Consider the following 16507-nt stretch of genomic DNA (forward strand, 5'->3'; position numbering starts at 1 on the left):
CTGCACGGGAACTACTCTTGGCCAATGACTTATTCTTACCCCAAGAAACGTGGGTAACCTTTGATTTGGAGTTTGATGGATACGTAACTTATCAAAATATGGCCATCAGGGGAGAACGGGGAAGACCGAAAGGGGGACTATTAACTAGTGTCAAAACAGCATACAACCCTAAACTGATCCATCAGGATGGCCCTGGAGGTAATATTCTAGCAATTCAAATAAGTCCACCAGGTGGTTGGGCAGGAAGAAAGGAGGTCCTCATAGTAAATATCTATGATCCACCTGGGGAAGCGATCACTGAAGCATTGGGAGATATGTTGGACTCTCTGTTAACCACCTGGAGTCTGGGGGAAGAAGGAGCCGCTATCCTTTTGGGAGGTGATATAAATGCGAGATGCCGTGATACAGAAGGGTGTGGGAACTATCCCTTTGTACAGAATATCTGCGAGATACCTTTACCGCAGAGTAATAATAAAGGCAAACTATGGCTAGAAATACTTAAGGAATGGAATCTTACCATATTAAATGGACGGACAAGGGGGGATATACCAGGTAAAGATACTTGGTTGGCAGGAAAAAAGCGCTCTGTCCTAGATTATATAGCCACCTCTGAGGGCCTGCTGAATCACGCTCTACAGTTAAAGGTTACCCTGAATAACTTTAGCGATCATGGCATGTTAACATTAAGTATGGAGGGTGGTGGAGACTTGGCAGAGGGAGGCACATGGAGTGAAATTAGACCTAACGAGGCGGGAAATAAGATCAGATGGTCCCAACAAAATATCGAAAAGATGACATGCCGGCACAAAACATTGCAGGTAGAGTTTCAATATACCAGCCATACTGAAACCAAACGGTATTAACATTAAACAGCTATTGAGGGGAAAGAGTCCGGAAGACATTGAATGTTGGATCACACATCTGACTCACTCATTGTTTAAGGGTATCCAGGGCCCAGGATTTAGCTGGAATAGAAGGGGAAAACCAAACTTTGATATTAACATAAGAGACCAAAAACGTATTATGCGCCGAGCCTTTAGAAGTATCAGAGCGCATAAAACTACCCAAAGTAATGAAGAGGAGTACAAGGCTGAGATGGCTGCAATAAAAAGAAAATATCAGAGATGGCTTAGAATGTACCGGCAAACTCAAAAAAGAAAACAATGGCAGAATTTTGTAGTAGCTTTATGTAGTCGGAATAGCCGTAGTGTTTGGCAGATACTGGCCCAGGTGGGGGGTGAACAGAAAATGAGAGTTCTCAATCCTATCGCAAGGGATACGTGGGTAGAATACATCTCTAACAAATTTTATAAAGAGACCATGAACATCACTAATAGCTTAGGGGGTGTAAAAATATGGCCCCTCCCCCTTAGCTATAAGATTATAAAACAATGTATTCTGAACCTAAAAACATCAAATGCCCCCGGCCCTAATGGTTTAGCTAACGCAGTCTTGAAGAAAGACCCACATAACTGGGCACAACTTTTACTCACCTTGTACTCAAGAATCTGTAGAACTTGTCAGATACCGACTTCCTGGAAAATATCTATATTAATTCCGATATATAAAAAGGGGGAGCGGACTAAACCTATTAACTACCGGCAACTCTCCATGCTGGATGTTACCAGTAAAATCTTTAATACCCTGGTTCTTAACGAAATAGAAAAGTGGGTTACTGAAAACTGCATTCTAAATTATGCACAAACGGGTTTTAGACCGGGATCTAGCACTACACACAACACCAGGATATTGGACCAATTAATTAATAACACCACGAGCAGTAAAGACTCCACGCTATACATCGCTTTTGTAGACTTTAGTAGCGCCTTTGACTTGGTGATACGGAACATCTTATGGTCTAAATTAAAGGCGTTGGAATGACCGAAGAGGATTCTAAATATATTAATTGCCTTATATAGCAATACCTCTACCAGGGTGCGCCTTAACGATCAAGGTGATATTACGGATAATATCAATACCAACATAGGAGTTAAGCAAGGTTGCATAACTGCACCCATGCTATATAATATATATATAGCTGACCTGCTAGATCATATGGCTACAAAATCAAATTGCCCCCCGAAATTAGGAAACATTCCTGTAATAGGAATGCTATATGCGGACGATTTGATTCTTCTAGATCGCACGATGTCCGGCATACAGAATATGATGAATGAACTAGGGGAGTATGCCACCCAGATAGGACTTGTAATTAACGTGGAAAAGACAAAAATAATGACAATAGCACGAAAGGGACCACATCGTACGGGTATAGATACCAAGGTGGGTAAAATTGAGGTTGTAGAACAATATCCCTACCTGCACCTACAAACTATGATGCCATAATAAGACACAAGACACGGACACGGAGAGCGAAATTACTTACACTCCAGGCGTGTAAATTCGCAAAGGGCACGGCTGGTTTCAGTATGGCTGGTATATTGAAACTCTACCTGCAATGTTTTGTGCCGGCAGTTCTCTATGGCTTGGAGGCTTTGGCCATGCAAGATCTAACCTGGCTAAACACTTTGGAAGGCCACTTCTGGCGTATGGTGCTGGGTCTGGGACCTTCGTGTTCGATACAATATCTCCGCCTAGAACTGGGCCTCATCTCCCTGAGAGGTAGAGCACTCCGGGCTCGAGGTTTTTTCTACCTAAAATCACGCGCAGAGCCCCACTGTAAACTACTGGGCCTGGCAGGAAAAAATTACGATACAGAAAGGCACCTACGTGGTGCTAATTACAAAGATCTGAATGAAACATTTAGGGAAATTGATTGGTCCTATGCAAACCTGAGCAAACTACCATATATCCATCAAAAAAAAGGCATTCGAGGACAAGCTGAACAAATGGGACTGGTGTGCAAATTTAGACCACTTGTCCAAATTGAAGGGATATGAGGCGGTTAGATATGTCTCACATAGATACTTAAAAGTACAGCCATATCTGCTACTATGCCCGGCCCCTGAGGTGAGAAATTTCTTGTTAAGATTAAGAATCAATCAGTTGCCTGTATTGACTATCATAGGACCACGACTGAAAATACCTGGGGAGGCCAGTATATGCGGTATCTGTCAGGGGGCAGGAATATTGGAAACCTCTAGACATGTGTTAACCCTGTGCCCTAAATTGGGCCCTATATATATGAATGCATATGTTAAATGGGTCCATAACTATGAGGCAATTATGGAGGATGATTTCTGGTACATGTGTTTAAATACTGAATCTCTTAGTTTGCAGCTGTCTCTTTTTAGAGTATGGACACAAATTATGCCCTTACTATCACCAACACAGGAATAGCAGTAATATGGACACCAATAACAATAAATAATAATAATAATAACATCAGTAGAATCAGAACGCACTTCTACTGTAATTATGATTATAAATGTGATTCTAATTGTATTGTAGTATACTGTTGAGATATTACGCTTTTCTGTGCTTTTATATTTTATCTCTTTTATACAGGATATATATTTGATACATTTTATATTGCATATATATTATTATTTTTATTTTACTTATTTCTTTATATATCCTATATTAGTATAAATCTTTATATATATGGATAATTGATGTATCAATGAATGTGTTTAAAATGTGTTGTGTAAAATCCATTTCTTGGATTATACCACAATAAAGTATTATATATAATATTGACAATAATTTACAAAATGATTAAACTGTGTAGACTACAACAACAAATGGCTCAGCAAAGGGGTACGTTAACAATGAGTTCCCACTTTATGGACTCTTCTAGTACAGCAGTCAAAAGACAAGGAAAATACAGCACATTTGACAATGCGTCTCAGGTCATACACAACATTATTCTGAGGCAGATGACGAGGATGAATATGGCTAAAGAGAAAAAGAGGCGGAGAGAATCAACGATGCTAGACAAATAATGTAAACCAGCATCCAGTACATTGGATAGTTGCAGCCTTTTGGGGTACATTAGTGTAAGCAGGTGGCTAGGACAGAAAGCAGTGGTTCTCTTTTAGATACCCAGAATGTGTAGCCATGTCCCATAGATGGCCACAACAATGCTTCCCTACTACCCTGTCACATACATGTCAGCCTGACAGGTTGTGCCATACCTTGTGATCTATGCAGTCCGCCAGGAGGGCCACCATGAAATTCAGACCTCCCAGGTCAACAACCTCCTGGCAAAATTCATTGCGCACCACAAGGCGGGATAGCGTGGCACACAGTTCGCTCAGAACACTAGCATTGTCCATAAATGCTGACAAGAGGGAGAGAAAAAGAATGCAAGGGAGACCATTAACATCTATAAGCACATATAGACAAAAATAATCAACGTTAAAAAAGTACAAACATTATTTGCAAAATAGAATAATATTCTATAAAAATCTATTCACATGTCTGAATATTAAAACTGTTTTACAGACAAAATACAAAAAAAGCACATGCAATGATTATTGTAGATGAGCAAGATATATTACAATTAGTAGAAAAAGAAGGTGATTTATAATGGCTTCAAAAACTAATATACACCATTTACATATTTTATGCCATATTTGGCTTCTCCTCAACAGTAACTTGCCTGTCAAAATAATAACTCTGGCATACAAGTCTGTACTGGTAGTTAATTTTGAAAGTGGTCCTTAAATGCATCTGAACTTGCTACTAATTGATGTCCCCTGTGCCGGCGTCCCTTGAACAGGATACGCAAAGCATTCCCCTCCTTCCAAGATAATTTGGCCAGCAAAGAGCAAATTAACTTACTTCTAGGAGCGGTTGTTACTTTGGTAGTGTCAGGAAAAGTCAGGAAAAGTCAAGACCTCGCTGTCTGCGGGGTCCGCGCCTCACATCACTTACCATCTGTTGGATTGCAGGATATTCGTGGCTTCCATTGGACTGGTTGTGAGGGCATGTGCAAGCACTATTTCCATCAGCTGTATCCGTGCAAAGCTATTGAGTTACCTTGCCGGCCTGCTCCTCCAGTGCTAAAACCAGTGTCCCCTGTTGCCAAGTGACGTTTGTGACTACACCCGACCCAATCTACGGGCACTGGCTTCGTGATAACCATCACCTCGGCATGCTCGTTTGTCCTTTGCCCTGATGCAGGTCCTGACTATCTTACCTGTTTTTCAATTACCAGCACGCCCAGCTCGCTCATCAGCTGGTTACTATTATTCCATCTCTGTGCTTAGTCCACTACTTCTCCTTTTTGCCATATCTATGGGTTCTCTGCAACTCAGTCATCTCACATTAGACGTCTTTTTCAAACTCTTTCCTGCCTTCTCTCTCCCATACACCTGATTATTCGATTAATTCTACTTCATCAGCCTTTGACGTTGCTTCATATTTCTCCTCTAAGGTGTCTTCTTTTCGCTATGCCATTGAATCTTCTATCTTGCAAACAACTCCCTCTCTCCCTACTTCATCTCCTAGGGAGATAATTACGTGTTTTAAACCAGTCTCCAATGAAGAAACCTCTCTCCTGCTGCCCCGGGCTTACCCAACCACTTCCCCAACGGATCCCATTCCATCAGCACTCATTCCTAAAGTCTATCCCTCTCTTGTTTCTCATCTTACATCTTTCTTTAATATCTGTATCCACCTCAACCTTTCCTTCTTTATTCCAACATGCCTCCATCATCCCGATCTTCAAGAAATCTTCGGTTGATCCGTCCCTTGCTTCCAATTTCCACCTTATTTCGCTTCTGCCCTATCTTTTCAAAATCATTGAACGATTGTCTACTCTCAAGTCCCTACTTTTGTTTCTCATAACTCTATTCTCTTCCCTGTTTTCAATAAGGGTTTAGCCCGGCCATTCTACTGAGACTGCTCTTCTTTCTGTCTTAGAACCTTTACTATCTGCACGTTACTCTAAACATTGGTCTCTTCTTATCTTAGTAGATCGATCCGCAGCTTTCGATACAGTTGATCATTCTCTTCTACTAGCTGCTCTCTCTTCTTTTGGTTTTGATGGGTCTGTTCTTTCTTAGTTTAGACCATATCTGTCCCAGAGGACATTCTCCGTCTGCTGGTCAGGGGCCTCATCTGACATCTCTGCTCACTTATGGTGTTCCTCAAGGCTGAGCCCTTGGTCCTTTCCTCTCTATACTTCTGCACTTGCTGATGTTATCTCTACTGTCTGTCTCATCACTTTTACGCAGATGATACTCGGCTTTTTCTATCATTCCTATTTCCTATTCTTTTCCTCAGACATCCAAAATAAGCTCACTTCCTGTTTTCTTGCCATTAAATCTTGGATGTTGGCTCATTTCTCAGTACTCAATGCCACTAAAACCGAGGTACTTTTCTTTCCCGCTAACACTATTCCACCTCCTTTTCCTCCCTCTTCTATATCATTTCCTCGGTCTCAGCTACCTATCTCTTCTACAGCCCGTACCTTAGGACTTTATTTAGATTCAGATCTATCGTTCAATCATCACATCTCTGTAGCTTCACGTGCCTGTCTCTTTCCTTTATATAACATTCTAAAAGCTTTTCCTTTCCTGACTTTTGAGGCCACTAAACTCATGGTGTATTCTTTAATTTTCTCTCGTCTTTTCTATTGTACTTCTGCCCTCTTCGGGCTCCCCCTCACTCATCTAACTCAACTGAAATCTGTCTGTAATGCTTCTATTTGCGACTTTTTCTCTTAGCTCCTCAAGCCTATTTCTTCTTCCCGCTCTAATCTCGGATGGCTTTCTTTCTATTTTCGTTTAAGATTTAATTTGTGTATAGTCTTCAAATCTCTCTTTGGTCTTTCCCCCATCTTTCTTCTCTGGTCACATTCTATACTCCCATCTAGCTCGCTTCATCGTTCTTCACAATTTCTTCTTGCTGTTCCTCGTCGTCCCTGCGCTCAGTCTCGCTTTGGTTTATTCTCCTTGCTTGCTGCTCTAAACTAGAATGCTCTTCCCCTCTCTCTTTGCTCTATTTCTGTCTATTATCTTCCTTCTCAAGCTCTTCGCTCATCCGCCTCCAACTCCCTCAGGGTCAGCTGCTTCTCCAAACAACGAGTTGGGGGCAGATCTCTCTCTGCTGCAGGGGCCTCCCTCTGGAACAGCCTTCCTGCCTCCCTGAAACTTGAGGAAAACCACCTATGGTTCCGGAAGCACCTCAAAACCTTCCTCTTTGCCTCCGCTTTCTCTCCCCCTCTCCCCTGCTAAACTTCTGAAACTGCACTGAATCTGCAACTGGGCCACTCACCGTTCTCGGTCCTTGGCCCAGCCACCCTCCCCTGCACTGCCTCCCTGGCTACCCCCTGCACTGCAGGACTGTGTCTGTATCCCTACAGCCCCTATTCCCAGCACTTGTCTGCACTTATCTCGCACTTGCCACTAGCTGGCCCTTGTTATTTATCCTATATGCTATTAACCATGTACTGCACTCTCCCCTCTCCACGTCCCCCTTGCACTTTCCCTTCCCCTCTACCCTTGCGCGATCTGAATGACACCTGGCCTAGTAGGATCGTTGTCTGTCTCCCCTTGTTTCCCCCCCCGCCTCGTCGTGCCTTGAAACACTTGTGTATAGGCGCGTTACAAATGACATATCATATCATATTCTTTATTCCTTGAGGTTTCACCTACTTCATTCTGGTTAGCAATGTTGATGTTGACTGTTTCCTTATTTTAATTTTATTATACCGTTATATCGCTTTGGTCTAAAAATCAATAGGGATAAACAGCTGTTCAAACTCTCTGGAGCCAGTGTTTTGAACCCCGACTCCAGAGAGTTTGAACAGCTGTTTATCCATATTGATTTTTAGTCTCCAACCATGATATATCAGTAATGGGATGTGTCCAGAGACATGAATTAAGGTCTGTGCGGTCTAACTGCTGGCAAAAGACCCTGGATGTTTTGCTTTTTCCTGATTCGTTTAATGACCTCTTTCTCAAAATAAGTACACATCAATGACCTTAAGAAGGAGTATTCTTTGTTGTGTCCCAGAAAAATCCTGAATTGTTTTGGGGATATTGTGTCCCAAAGTCACCCTTTAGCCAGGGAGTGTCACCTTTTTACAGCTAGTTGTACATCAAGCAATTGAGTGGCTAGTAAAGGTTTGAAAGGCTGTAACATTGTGATTGAAAGCAGAGTGTGCACTCAGTTCCAAGTATTTCTTTTTATCCTGTGAGTCTGCATCTTTACCTAGTCGAAGATTCTTTTTTACTGCAATTTATCGTGCGTTATAGTTCAAAACTGAACTTTTCGGATTACACCAATCAAATACACAGTAAAATACATGTGAAAATATACATATATATATATATATATATACATATACAGAATAAATAATTTTACCTGTAGAAACACTTAAAATCCATACAATTTTCAAAACTTCTAAAACTCTTATTAAAAATCGATATTTAATTAGTGTTTAAAATCCTTTTCCAGCGATCCTCTCCCCCAAGCAGTAGGAACGTTCCCATTTTTTCTTCTTGCAGATTAGGAAAATGCAGACATTTTTCAGAGATTCATCCTCCAAGTTACAAAATCGACACAGTTGTGCACTCCTGGGAACCGTCCCCAGAATTCCGAGCACCTCCATTGTCGGACAAAGATTTAATTTCAGTCTTAAGGTTTTTCAGTGGAATTTTCGAGATGAATGCTTACGAGAAATGATCATTAAAGCAGCTATAAGCCATCAGCTCTGACCTCACTTCGATCCATGCATATCTATACAATTTTACTTTGATTTAGTTTGTTTGCCGTTACCACCTCAGTTGATGACTCAATTTTACCCAACAGATCTCTACAAGATTGAGCCAATTGATCGAATACTCTGCACAACCCTTGATCCAACATATAGATGAGGTACACAAAAAATGAAGCAGGTGGAGGAACCAATATATTAGCGTAAAGTTGCAAAAGGCCCCATTAAATTAAAGTCTGCACTAGGAGTTGCCCCAATTCATGCAGAATACCCACAAAACACCTTTCTCCACATTATTACCTCCAGTTTTGCCCAAACAATATCTACATCATAAGTCTGGGCACCACAAATTAATTGGGGCAGAATTTTTGCCTACATAATTTAATCAATAGGAGCGCAGAGAATCTCCCAAATTTGTAATCAAATAGTGTCAACTGAGAAGTTTCTGTCAAAAATTGTGTATGGCGATCTCCTCCCAAACCCAGGATCCCACTTGAGGCATAAATCACAGAACCCAAGTACTTAAACTGTTATACTACTTCCACGTTTTCCCATTCAATGAGCACTGAACATTTTTCATTTGGGGCGCTCCCCATTCAGCACCAGAATCTTTGATTTAAGAGTATTAACTAAGTAAAATTTACTCAGAAAATCTGCAATACTCAATAAAGCTCGCAGGAGACCAATTGGCGTCATGTCACAGATGACCATGTCGTCTGCATAATTCAAGTAGTTTAATTTTACTTGAACTAACACTAGGGGATCTGCCCTCGCCATCTCCCAACCGGACACCATGCCCTTAATAACAAAAATTAAATGGGAAAGGCGCTTGGACACACACCAGCCCAGAGTCCTAGACTGTGATTACTGTAATTGCAGGCATTCTTTTTAGGTTTATCGTGTTGGTAAACAGAGTGTGATAATGGGAAAGGCGCTTGGACACACACCAGCCCAGAGTCCTAGACTGTGATTACTGTAATTGCAGGCATTCTTTTTAGGTTTATCGTGTTGGTAAACCGAGTGTGATAATGGGAAAGGCGCTTGGACACACACCAGCCCAGAGTCCTAGACTGTGATTACTGTAATTGCAGGCATTCTTTTTAGGTTTATCGTGTTGGTAAACCGAGTGTGATAATGGAGATGAGTTGGACCAGCTCTGACCATGCCCCCACCTGTTCCCATTCATGAACGAAGGTATAGGCTGAAAAAGGTTCAAAAAAGTGGCCACAATGCCGACATTAAGAGTAGCTTTGAGAGTTCCAAGTGCTATAATTCAAACAAAGTAGAGTATCTGAGACAGAGTTTAAAAATTGCAAGGTAAGATTTATTTTGCGCATATCATACACTTGAACGGACTTCAGGTTCAACCACAACCAGTATTTCATGCAGAGTGGAGAAGTGAAGTGCCTGAATCGTACACAGTGTCTCCTTTTTTACAATAAAAATAAAGCCTGCATCAGTATAGGCCATTTGTTATTCATTTGCAAGAGATAACACAAATATGTTCAGACTACATACACAATATCCTAATTCCCAGAAGGCAGAACAAATTGCATATTCAACAGATGTTATTTTTATGTCAAAAGTCTTCACTTTGCTTATGGCTTTAACTACAAGTTATTTCTGCCAGTTCACGGACGGAGACTTATGTTTGAGGCCTTAAACACAGAATCCACTTGCCCCCTGTACCAACAATGGTCAACCTATGTGCACAACCTTTAAAAGATCTCTTTCGTGCGTTTAACAAAGTGGAAGGGCTGAACACTGACTCATTGTGTAACTAACCTCTGCTTGGTGTTGCCAGTCTTTGCATAACATTTAGTTAAGAGAATATTGGCATATTGGAAAAGCATTACCTACTTCACGGAATAGGAGGACCGGTCCTTAATGTTATTTATCTTAGGTTTATCGGTGAAGGCTAGACGGCTGATACATGCCATCTGCACAAACCCAGCCTTTTCTTGTAATGACTGACGGAGGAAGGCATGAACACATTTCTATTTTGTTTCTACTCAATGACGACAAATGCAACCCCATTTTGAATATTACTAAAAGAACAGGATTTTGATCACGAAAAAGGGATTAGCTTAGGGCTAAGAAAGATGTATATTATTATAATATTCTAACAGAATAGGTTGTGCGACACAAGTAGGGCGGGAAGAAGTTTCCATCCACATAAGTGGTTGCAGAATACCCACAGAGGGTTCCAAGTAGTATAGAGATGAGCAGCTAGGGAGAGGTTGCAGCATAAACGGGCAGGGAACAATGACTGGCGAATATGCAAGACACGAAGAACACTGACATGGTGACAAAAGAGCCAAAGAACAGCCATTACTCAGACCAACCCCTGTAAGGCCCAATTCTGAAATTCTGCATCCAGACATAAAATAGCTTAACACAAAATTCTAGGCCTCACGAGGCTCGGGCAGAAACCCCAAGCACCAAGGTCAGTGCGCCGAAGGGAGATTGGGCTAGAAGTTGAAACCGCACCAGATAACGTTTCCCAGGGCACACAACATTCAATTTTCAAGTTAATTAGTTTCATTTGGTAGAAGTGAGAAATACACATATCCTTGAATGCCGGGTGCAAGTAGCTACCATGCTAATAGATCTCATAACAAATGAGTACAGAGGACCCCAAATGTCTGCTGAAGGAAATCACACACACATCAGAGCAGCAGAAAATCCAATAAACAGATGAAATTGAGCTCTGTACAGTGGTCCTTTACCATGTGACACCGAGATGACAACGCAAGGCCACGAACAAGACAGGAGTAACTTCTTAAAACTTGATCATAGTGGTACACCCATCCCATCCCTCCTTCCCTACTACATATCACTTGGCACTGCATAACAGTGCCCAAGGCTGGATGACCAAAAGACCAGCCAATCAAACCCTGTTCTTCTTATGGACTAGTGTCGTAGAATGCCAACCAATACCATGTTAGACTGAAATGTATCATTTGTAGAAGAATGTATTTAGGAGGAGTTATTTGTTGTAGAAGAATTAATAGTAAACGTTTTGCTTATAGATAACTATATATATTCTATACTCTACCAACCAATTAAGTGAGAGAGTAGTCGTTTTATTACTAACTATGACATCAGCTTTGATGTTTTCTTTGTTTAAAAATGAGTTATTCCCAATGCCATTTTGAGATTGTCTTTTGTATGCGCTCCCAGCGGCCGTCTGAATAAAGCTGGGTTTTCTCGTTCACTAGGAGTTACTCTGTTTATTGAGTATTTCTCTTTATTTGTATATTTGGGCCCATCTTAACTATGGGAGGCAATGCTGAGATACCCAGTGTCTGGCGGAGGGCCGAGGACGACTCGTAGCGGCTCTCTTGAGCTGCAGAGTTCGCCTGTTGGGAGCGGTTCGAGCATGCACCTAAGAAGAGGTTAGCAGGAGCCCAGTTTTAGCAAAAGTAGGGTGGAGCAGGCAGAGGAGACTCGACACCGACGGACCTTGGGGATCGTAGGATGCGAGTATACCCATGCACGAAAATACCTGCGGGGAGGGTGTTGTGTAGTTATTGGTTAAGTTGAAAAAGAGGAGCATTGAAGAGAGAGTAACAGATGCTTTTGACAGTAGTTGGGAAAGCTGTGCGGCAGGGCGTAAAGCCCAGCCTTCCTCTGGGATGGGGGGGCAGAATAGATTTCATTGGTGTTCATTGTTGTTGATATTTTTTTGGTATATGTAAGGGTGCAGAAGTACAAGTCTGACACTGGTGGCATGTTTGCGGCAAAAACATACATTTATAAAAGTAAAATCTTGCCCGATTACTATGAGGGGTTGCCCTACCTCAACAAAACTACTAAGGACTGTCAGGATATCTGTAAAATAAAATGTCCACCATTACGTGTCCAAACCTATTTCCATCCCTTACACTCTACACTGAGGAAAATTGGGGCTCTTCTTGATCCAGAAGGCTGTCTCTCTCCTTCTGGATACTTTATTTTGTTAACTGGACATTTATATGGCGCCTATACACAAGTGATTCCAGGCGCCACAAGACAAGTTGTGGAGAGAACATGGGAAAGAAGTAGAACAAACCATGGTTATATTGGCCTTGTGACAATCCTACCGTTCAAGTGCAAGGCAAGGTGTTAAGTGCAGGGGGAGGGGGTAGAGGGAGAAGTGCAGGAGTGGAGTGCCCAATGGGAGGGGAATGGGCAAGTGCTGGGGGGTCAAGGCGGTAAGTGCCAGGGGCAAGAGAGGATGAGTGCAGTGGACAGGGAGGACCACGTCAGGGCTAGTCCGGGGAAGGGAGCCTGAGGGCAAGTGCTGGCAAGGGATGCTGGGGGGACTATTAGGGGAGAGGTCCGGCCCCTGTAGGACTCTGAAGGGACCAGGCCCCAGTCGCAGAGGCATAGGGAATGTTGACACAGGAGGGTGAGAGGGAAGGAATAGGAGAAAAGGAAAGTCTTAAGAAGTTTCTGGAACTTAAGAAGATCCGGCTCAAGTCTGAGGGGGCCATGGAGGCCGTTCCAGAGGGAGGAGCCGGCCGAGGAAAGGGATGTATCTCCCACTCTCTGCTTGGAGAAACGTTTGGTCTGCAGAGAGCTGGAGCCAGAGAAGCGAAGGACTCTGGCAGGGGGGGTATTTAGGGAGGGAAAGCTGGAAGTAGAGAGGTCCCAGGTGCCAGACAGCCTTGTGGATGATGTAAGGGATCTTGAATTTGATCCTTACGGTCACCCGGAGCCAGAAGAGAGAATTTAGGGCTGAAGAGATGCAGTCCCTGGGCTTGAGGCCAAGTCTTGCAGTCCTATTCTGAATTAGTTGAAGAGGGCGAAGGGAGGAAAGACAGATTGAGGAAGAGGCTGTTGCAGTAGTCCAGCCTAGATGTTGAGCTTCTGGAAGAAGGTGAGGAAAGGTAGAATTCCCCTGAGGAGGTGGAGCTGCAGGTTCGACTTCTTGGCAAGGTCTGTGATGTGTGGAGAGAAAGGAGGAGTCAAAGATGATCCCAAGGTTTTTTTTGCCTCACTATTAGGTGAGGGGACTCAAGTGTTCAAGTCTTGATAAGGAAATCTTGTGAATGAACCCTTAACTTAAAGGTTCTTGATTTTGGATGCTCCTCCATATGTATTAAAAATAGAAAAACACAACAGGATTCAATGGGGAAACATCTCCCCTCTTCTTTCACTAATTCAATGTTAAGTCAGGTTTACTATCCTGCCAGGCTTGACTGTAGGCTCTTCTTTCAACAAAACACAGTTCCCAACATAAAAATGCAAAGGGAGGAGGGGAGGAGTATTTTCCCCTATTCTTCCAGTTAACCAAGGTAGTGCCCAGTCTGGTTTACTATTTTGCTGGACTGGCACTGTGAACCATAAAATACATGTCCCGAGCCCCAGGGGAGTCTCTTCCCAGGCTAACAAGTATAGCATCAGGTCTAGGTCATAATCCTGTTGGACTGGACTGTCGATCTTCTGTTCATAAAACACAATGTCCAAATATCTCCAATGTAGTGTCAAGTCTGTTCACGATCCTGCCAGGCTAGTCCAGGAACCTCCAGTTCACAATACACAAAACACAATGTCCAAAATTCTACAGATCGCAAACGTAGCACAAAGTCTGGTTCATTTTGCTGTCAGGCTCGTTTGTACATTTTAGAGTTCTAAAAAGTGTTTCTCTCTTTGGCAAATGGTCCCCAACCCCCTTGTTCTTGTTTCTTGCCCCTTTCTTTCTCTTCTATTTGGGCCCCAGATCCCTCTGGGCTGTTTCGGGCTCTCCCCGACTTGGCCTGCCATTGGTTTCTCCTTTCTGGGGGTCTCGGATCCCTCAATGTTCTCTTGGAATCTCTATAGACTGGTTTTGGGCAGCGCGCACTGATTATGTATTTCTTAGCTTTGGTGTGGGTCCTGGACACCTGTGTACTTCCTTTGCAAGCTTTGCACGACTTTATGTGGGTCCCAGACCCTGGTATCCTGTTTGTCGGACCTCTGCTCCTGCTTCCCTCATGGTCTACGGAAATATATCTGGTGTACTCTCCTGCAAGGTACTGTTCCACATATTATTTCGCCAAAGTTTGTTTCAAACTGTGTAATTCTTGCGTTATCCCTTTTCGTGTCTCGGGCGGTTAGTGTGTGACATTTTAATCTATTTAGCTCTCTCCGAATCCCAGTAGCCGGTCAGACCCTTTCCCTACCTTCGGGAAGGGTTGTCCTGGGCTCCGGTATGCCGTGGAAGCAGAGTAGGGCTTCTATCCTGCTATAACATTTGGCCTCCTGTCTTAAGCCGCTCTGCAGCGTTAGGCTCTGTAGGGAAGGCATGGTATTACAAGTATGACACTGACACAAAAGGTACAATTTATAAAACCTGTATTAAAGATTCTGGGTTTGGAAAAACTCCTACTTTGCCCTATAACTAGGATGGGAGTAGTCTTGACCATCCAATAATAAAACAGTCCTAGTTTAGTCTGTCAAATCACAATGGCCTATTCTAACAAAACCCAATGCCTCCCTATCTCTTGTACAAAGAGTGTGTATAGGAGAATACGTCTGCAAATGAAAATCTGTGTTCTCCTCCCCACATTAGACAGAACGAAGTAAGGCGGTCTCCGAAGGCAGGATGACACACACAGTGGATCAGGTTCTTAACACCAAGGTAGTTCAAAACATGGATCGAGGCCTGGTCCACACCCCACAGATCCTTTGACCAGATGAGTGGGAGGGGGGGGGGATAAAGGACAAGTCTGGCGAGCAGAGGGAGTGGCAGAGACCCACAGTCACCAGGACTTGCTCCTAGCTCGGAGCACAGCCGCAGGCGCCATCATGGATCGCTGTCATATGGGTGAAGCTGGGCGGCGGTGCAGCATGAAGAAAGGCCCTTGGTGTTCCAGTTCCACAGCGTGCGTGCCAGGCCCAGGTGCACAAGTGCCAGGTCTCCAGACCACCAGCTCTACCCCTGATATACCATCTGCAGATCAGTTAGTCGGAGCGTGAGGGGATGGGGGGGGCAGAGATGACAAGGGAGAATGGTCCAGCGAGCATAGAGAGCAGCGGCGACCCGCAGGACTCAATAGGGCTCGCTACGCGGTCGGACTACAGCCGTGCGCACGATCTTGGATCAGTGCTGTATGTTTTGAATTAAAATGTAAAATCAGAAATACATTGATGGCTGACATTGAAACTTTACGGTCATCACTATACAAAAAAATTACGGGTATACCGAACTTCGGCTTCGAGTAAGTATTCGGCCGAATTCCGGCTGAAAAAAAGCTATTCAGCTCCGGCCGAATAGTTTCTTGCTATTTTTGGCTCTTGCCGAATACTTTGACATTCTCATTTGAATACAATGCAACATGAACTCAGAAAGGCAAATATAGACTTCAGTTTGCAAAACTGAATAGCATTAGACTAGACAAATTGCTATGACACAGCTGAAAAATAGCTCATATTGTAATCTGCTCTTTAGGGCATGTTTTGTTACAGATTCTTAGGCAAAAAAGGTGCTCATCTTTTATACTTAGCCTGCAACAATACAGGAACATCTTTTCTTTTGGCAAATGTTTATATGCAATGTGAACTTTTTTCACTTGGAAAAAACAAACTGAAAGAAATGTGCATAGATACTTTCAGTTCCTGTCATGTCACTTCCCATTGCGTACGTCATTGCACCCCCCTTCACCACTCTTTCTTTTTTTTTAAGGACTTGAGGCCTGAGTTTAACATGATCTGATATTTTAGCAGGAATTATAAGTTGCATATGTTTGTGTATTGGCGAGAAAGAGTGGCTAGGATAAGTGAAAAGTGAGCAGCATTTGTTTGAATGGGGTGAATAGTTGTGAGATGGAGTTCACACTGCATCGACTTTGCAACTGGATAGCGAATGCAATGCATCCGATTTACAAAGGCAGTTCTTTTGCATTTCTGTAC

At 42.9% G+C, this 16507-nt stretch overlaps 1 protein-coding gene across 4 annotated transcripts in view; it reads right to left on the minus strand.

The window, feature by feature from the left end:
• The window catches only part of ARMC6 (armadillo repeat containing 6), an 817534-nt gene that overhangs the window by 339146 nt on the left and 461881 nt on the right, over window positions 1-16507 (minus strand). For all 4 annotated transcript variants that reach the window (XM_069649134.1, XM_069649136.1, XM_069649137.1 and 1 more), the window contains one exon: window positions 4098-4243. In XM_069649134.1, coding sequence (XP_069505235.1) covers window positions 4098-4243 — 146 coding nt within the window. The remainder of the gene's footprint in view (window positions 1-4097; window positions 4244-16507) is intronic.

The sequence above is a fragment of the Ambystoma mexicanum genome, chromosome 1p, assembly GCF_040938575.1.
Source record: "Ambystoma mexicanum isolate Mex_15411 chromosome 1p, UKY_AmexF1_1, whole genome shotgun sequence".
In the NCBI taxonomy this organism is placed as follows: domain Eukaryota; kingdom Metazoa; phylum Chordata; class Amphibia; order Caudata; family Ambystomatidae; genus Ambystoma; species Ambystoma mexicanum.